At 36.2% G+C, this 6785-nt stretch overlaps 1 protein-coding gene across 1 annotated transcript in view; it reads left to right on the plus strand.

Annotated features, from left to right (window-relative positions):
• FIG4 (FIG4 phosphoinositide 5-phosphatase) overlaps positions 1-6069 on the plus strand; it is a gene marked incomplete at its 5' end in the record, with an annotated part of 46417 nt that extends 40348 nt beyond the window's left edge. Inside the window, 2 exons of the mRNA XM_010180158.1 lie at positions 1646-1728; positions 5976-6069. Coding sequence (XP_010178460.1) covers positions 1646-1728; positions 5976-6069 — 177 coding nt within the window. The remainder of the gene's footprint in view (positions 1-1645; positions 1729-5975) is intronic.
• Positions 6070-6785: the final 716 nt, after the last annotated feature.

Here is a 6785-nt window from a genome sequence, read left to right on the forward strand (position 1 = left end):
CTGTGCCAGTGTCTCACCACCCTCACAGCAAAGAATTTCTTCCTAATATCCAGTCTAAATCTACTCGCAGTTTAAAACCATTACACCTCATCCTAGCACTACACTCCCTAATAAAGAGAATCTCTCCCCAGCTTTCGTGTAGGCCTCCTTCAGCAACTGGCAAGCTGCAATAAGGTCTCCCCAGAGCCTTCTCTTCTTCCAGACTGAACAACCCCAACTCTCTCAACCTGGCCTCGCAGGGGAGGTGCTCCAGCCCTCTTAATTTGATATTCCTCAAATAGGAAAAAAAAAAAGCATCAGAAAAAGAAATAAACAAATGGTCATAGCAAAGAAAGTAAAGAATTTCTTCTTAATATCTAGTCTAAATCTACCTTCTCTCAGTTTGAAACCATTCCCCCTCATCCTGTCCCTACCTGCCCTTGTACGCAGTCCCTCCCCAGCTTTCCTGTAGGCCGCTCCAGGCTGAACAGCCCCAACTCTCTCAGCCTGTCTTCATAGGGGAGGTGCTTCAGCCCTCTGATCATCTTTGTGGCCCTCCTCTGGACCTGCTCCAACAGCTCAATGTTCTTATGTGAAAACGGATCGTGTATAGCATTTTGCAAAAATAGAAGAAGTTTGAGTGAGAAATGCTGCTCTGCTGAATAGAAAATTCAATTCTATGATTCAATCCCAGTAAAACAGTAGTGTTGGGGTATTTTTGTGTGTGAAAGAGTTGATATTTGTAAGCTTATATTTTTAGGTGCATTCTTGAGTAAATATGGTTATTCCAGAATGAGTGGATGTTTGATCAGGGATTTGAATTTTGGTATTTTTTACATCAGCAACTGTTGAGTTGAGAAAAATTGTACCATTACACAGGTGATGGGGATGGGCAGGGCTGGGGGGAACCCAACCAGCTAGTTCCTTTCTCTTCACATCTGACAGAAGTCAGTAAATGATTCTATACTTTTGGTCAGGGCGTATCTTTCAGAAGTTGTTCTTTGACTTTGGATCTTTTTGAACTAAAAGAAAACTATTTTTATAGTTGACTTACTTGCAGTCACATGTGTCTTGTCAGTAAACCCCCTCAGTTTAACACTGAATCATTAGAGAGAGTGCATGTGCATTGGATCCTTGTTATAGTTGACTGACATGATTGTGTAATGTATAAAATAAAAATAGTTTTGTTCAACCTGAAGTTTGTAATTACTTCAGAATTGACAGCAGGAAATGTGAAAGCAAATGTGGGAGCATGTTCTGAACAAATATAATTTATTCTATATTAAGTTTTAACACAGAACATAATTTAATAACTACATCACTATATGTTCTATAAATATAGTTTATTCACCTAATAAGTTGTTTTATCTGATGTTGTCTTTCAAGAATACTTTCCTTTACTTGTTTAGCAAATGTATTGAATAGTATTTAAAATCCTATTCATAAATATTATTATTTTGTTTATTAAAATATTTAATCTTAATGTTAATTTTATTTTTAAAAAACATGCACAAGCCAAGATTACTATGTATAGGAGAAACTTGTTTGGTTTTGCCAACACTTCTGAAATTATTTTCAAGTTTTAGAAGAATTCCCTGTTTGAAAGCAAGCTGTTCTTTGGATGTTGTTAGTTTCCTCAGTCTGAATCTTTCTTCTTATGTTCCAGAATGCAGTGCAATCAACAAAAGATGTGTATGGAGTCAATCTTTCAGATGTTCCTTCAGAAGATGATCTCACAATATATGCTAGGTGAGAAAAATTTCCCGTGGTAATCAGTAAAAGATAATTGGGGCTAGTTAAATGCAGCTTGTCAAAGAGCTGCCTCTGGTTAAACTTAAATAAGTTACAAATGTAAGAGATATTTGGATATATGTACTATTCTGTTTTTAAAATCAAACTATTTTCAGATGTCTATGTCAACCCTGATTTCAGTGGAAGTTATGCAGATGTCTCTGAATGCAAAATTTGAAACTTAAATCAAATGAAAGATGCTTCCATAGAAGTATCTGTCACTTAATATAATCCTAGAAATAATTAAGCAAATTCCATATTAAGATTGATTCCATGGTTCTAAGCTATGTAGGCTATGATTATTGCATTTTTCAAATGCTGAATTATGCTAATTCAAATCAGTAATAAGTGAAATAGCCTCTTCTATACAAATGCACACAAAGCCACAGAAGTTAAGTATTTTTAAACATAATGTCTTATTGCTAGAGATACGCTTTAACTGTTACCTTTTACTCAAATTTAAATGGTTGTATGACTTCTGACGTTCAAGGAAAATTACTTTTCTGAATAATATTCAGCCTTTTTCTTGAAATATCTTGGCCTTTCGAGCCTGAAATAGTGCATTTTATAGGGAGACACTGAGACCATTACTAAATCTGGTATAGACTATGAGGAGAAGAGTTGAGAACAGTGGTCAGAATAACTCACAACTGAATAAGCATGGATATCTAAGTGGCAGGTATTTGTACTGTTAAGTTTCAGGAGAGGGAGAAGTCAGCTTGGCCCTTGCCATGGAGTTTCATGAAATAATGACATGCAAATATATGTGGTGTGTGGGTTCAAGAATGTGTGGGTGTGTATACACACAGCACTAAGCGTAGTGTGTGTAATGATGTGCTCATACACACTGTGTTTTGAACAGCATCATACTGCCACTTGTTCTTAATAAATGGTTTTGTGAATTCAAGCCATACATACAGGAAATGAGTAACATACAGCATGGTGCATGACAAGATACAGCTCCTTAGGTGGCCCAGCAAGTTCCCACTTAGTTCCTTCATTTTGTGGTAAACTGTTAAAATGTGAGGAAGCATTCTGCACAGCATCTGCAGGCTCTCCTCAGGAGCTGGGAGCTGCTGGCCTGCTGGCAGCAGCTGGAGGTAAGTGTTGGTAGACAAGAATTGAGGTATCACCTCCCAGCTCCAACTATACAAAACCTTCTGCTTTTATTTAAGAGTAACTTGGATTTTTATCCTGTACAAGACAGTGGTTGCCACTCCTGCAGGAGCCATGGACTCCCCAGGAGCAACCAGCAAATTAGTAATATACTTCTCCACTGAAGGGCAGTGGATCCCATTGTAGCAGGAATGCTGTTTCTGAGTTGCCATAACCCCATGTAGAGCACTGGCTGTGTGTTGCCGTTGTTAAACATGTGTGTACTTACGCTATTGTTCTCAGATTCTCTCCTCAATATCACAAAACTCTGAAGCAAAAAAGAAACTGGTTCAAAACTTCTTTTTTTTGTTCAATCAGGAATTAATTTGAACCTTTTGATTTTATTTTCTTAAATTCAAACAAAAACTGGACTAGAATAATTTCAGTTATAGATGAAGTAGAAATGAACTGAAAAGTTAGTTATTAATTTCCCTGGTGGAGATTATTTCCTGAACTGCGATCTTTTTCTTTGAAAACTAGTCATAATAATGGGAATTCAGTACTGGAGATTAGCTATAGAAATTTAGATCCAAATTGAAGACCCTCTTAGTTCTTAAAGGCTTATAATGCTGTTGCCAAGAGAAGGATTGCTTATGCAAGACACCAGGAGTGCAAATGAGTTACATTAGCTTAATAAACCAATGTTTCACATACCTGCTTAGAATGTAGAATTAATGGAGTTTGAGAAAGGGGGTGTCAGAAAACTACACATCATGTCAGAAAAACAGTGTGTGTATATTGGAGTGAATACTTATGAGGCATGCATTGAAATGGACTTGTGTGCACTTTTATTTACTAATGTAAAATAGCGATGATTGTTTTATTTGAAATCTCTTCAATTTGTGAGGGCAGTTTTAATTTACTATGATATCTTCTCATTTGGTGATATGTGATGATTAGTCCTGACTTAGTTCATTAATCTTCTCAGAGCATTTTTTTTAATTTGATTTAGAAGTCTTTTTCTGTTAATTCTTCTTTAGGGGTAGCTACTTCTCTTGCACTCTGTAGTATTTCCTACGCGCTGAGTAATTTGAAGATAGTACACTTGAAAAGGGTTGAGGAGGATGTTTATCATTATCTCTGAAATTTTTAACTTCACCTATGCCTCTAGCTTTGGTTCTTTATTCTAACCACTAGAAAACAGATGCCAATTTGACAGTAACCCTTTGGTATATTGCTGCTCTGGATATGGCCCAGTGCGAGCTGGTGCCTACAGCAAGTCACTTTGTGCAGATGAACAGCTCTGTGTTAACATCCAGAATTGGAGCTACTTCCCATTTTACCATTTTTCAGGCTGGACTAACATTCAATCTGTTGTTACAGCAGCACTGTAAACTCCGTGGGGGCTTTGAAGCTCCCTGTTCATATCCTTTTCAAGACCAAGAAAAAGCTTGTAGTTATTTCATTTCCTTCAAGCAATGCAGGTTTCAAAAATATAACAATTACAAATTCCAAACCTCTTTTAGCTTAGTGCTATTTATGGTCTGATATGCTGATTTATGTGGAAAGTATAGATTTTACCAACATCCTCTATTACAGTGTACATCGTTGGAGAACAGCAGCAGTGTACTTCACAGTATGATTAGAGTTCTCACTTCAACTCTTTTTCTATTACCGTGATAATGGAAATGGATATGTAAGATCTTGATTCTATGTGACATCATTGGACATATTACATATTTTTTTTATTAGCATCAGGGACAAGTACCTCAAGTTAAGTTACTTTATGTCAGCTGATCTATATTAAGTATATATGCAAATGCAAAGTAATTTGCATCTGTTCAGCCCATTTTCACTGATGGCTGAGATAATTTCTGTTAATTCTTGTCAAAACAGAAATCACAGAATCACAGAATGGTTGAGGTTGGAAGGGACAGGAGGTCCCTCAAATAATGGGAGGATGTGTATTGCAGGTCAACTATGCATTGTCTTTTATTGGTATCTGTTAACTTGCTTGTGTTAATTTAGGCCTTGTTTGTTTCAGAATATTGGATAATTTGAAGCAATTGAAAAATATTTGCGCTTTTTGTTGGGCTTTATTTGTTTTTTAAGCTTGTTTCAATAGCAAGCTCCTGTGCTAGAAGATTTTAATTCTATTTATTTCCACTTACAATTCTCCTATTTGGAAATGTAAGTATTAATTCCTTCAACATCCAAAGTGATATCACATGTTTCTGAGGTTTTTGTTTCTACAGTATAGAATCTGAATGGAGCGGAAAGAAAAGGCACAACAAGTTGTTTAAGAATATATTGTTCCTTTGTCTTCTGCACACTCTTCTATGTAATTGCTTTTGCACTATTAATTGTCCTCTGTTCAAATGCAGTAAATATTTCTGAAATAGACCGATAGGACTATTTTAAAGCTAAATGGAAGCTTAATTATTAAAAAACCTCTGCTGCATCAGAAAATTGAAGTACTAACATCACAACTACCATTTGCTTCTGTTTTCAGTGGCACAGATGTGTTGGACAGTGAACAAATTGAGTTCAAGTATGATATAACTACGTATACTTGAAACCCTCTGACTTTTCTTTTTAGACTGAGTGAATAAGATTAATGATTTAAGCATTCTTTTTTTTTATTTTGCTCCAATTCATTGCCAAGAAAAAAAAATAACAGTATTTTGCATTTTCAGGGTCTTCCAACAAATATTTGAAGGTGGGGTAATTCTCCCACAGGGTTGCACTTGGAAAACAGTGAGCTGGACTGACAGCTGAATAAATTAGATTGAATTTGCCTGAGGACAGACTTGAATCTGAAACTTGAGAGACTTTGTATTTTCACTGTTGATTTTTTCCATGGGCTTATTCATCTGATTGATTGCTTTGAAAAAGACATAGGAAGTTGACTGTAGTGGGCTGCCTGTTTCGTAGAAGCTGAGGTCTGTTTCTATCCTATGACATACTAAGTAACACCAGCTGGGTGTCATTTTCACAGAATCATAGAATCATTTGGTTGGAAAAGACTTTCAGGATCAATTTGCTGCATATTTAGAGGGATAGTTCTTTTACTTTCTTTGACTTAGTCTCCTGTCTGCTGCTTTTCACAGGTTTGTTCAGCTGGGACAGAGTCAGCATAAACAAGACAAGAGCAGCCAGCAATTTTGCTTAAAACACAACTTGGATAAGGTTATAAATTTGTAAGTATTCTTTTTCCTTTTTTCCTATAGACTCTTTCTTTTTGCTTTTTTCATTATACCTGAAAAATCATCAGGTAAATTTGATGTTAAATTGTTTGAGAGTCATACTTCCGTTGCTTTTGCTGCATATGGGGGTTCAATGCATAGTGTGAAGAACTGGGTTCCTACTTCTCCCCTGGAACTTAAAAAGCACGTTGGTTTTTTGTCGTGGCTTTTTTTGGGTGCCTTTATTTAGTGACAAAATTTTTGCATTCAAAGTTCTTAGCAGTTGTGAGTTATTGCAGCATAAAGTACTGAAGCTACTGAGTTTAAAAGGCAATTTCTTCTTGCTGTTGCTGCTTTTGAAAGAGGTCGTTTGAAAGAGCTTGGTTGACTTGGATGTTCTTCATTAAAAACATTCAAAATTGCAGTTTAGTCTTTAGTGTGCAGTTATGTGAGGTTCTTTTGTTCTGAAGAGGCTACAAATGCCCTGTATTTGTTTTAGTGGACATTTGAGGAGTCTTGAGATGTCAAATGTGATCTTTTTTTTTAATTATTATTTTTCTGGTGAGTAGCCAGGTGTTGGAGATAGAGTAAAGTGAGAATTGATTCCTGCTTTGGGTTGTGAGCTCAATGCCCATTTGTATCACTGAGTCAGAGGATCTATACTAGCTTTAATCAGTCTGCAGAGTGTTTTAACTGAAAAAAGTGTATCATGAATCTTGCGTAGACGTTACTTTA

This window comes from Mesitornis unicolor, unplaced genomic scaffold (assembly GCF_000695765.1).
Source record: "Mesitornis unicolor isolate BGI_N332 unplaced genomic scaffold, ASM69576v1 scaffold23042, whole genome shotgun sequence".
Lineage (NCBI taxonomy): Eukaryota > Metazoa > Chordata > Aves > Mesitornithiformes > Mesitornithidae > Mesitornis > Mesitornis unicolor.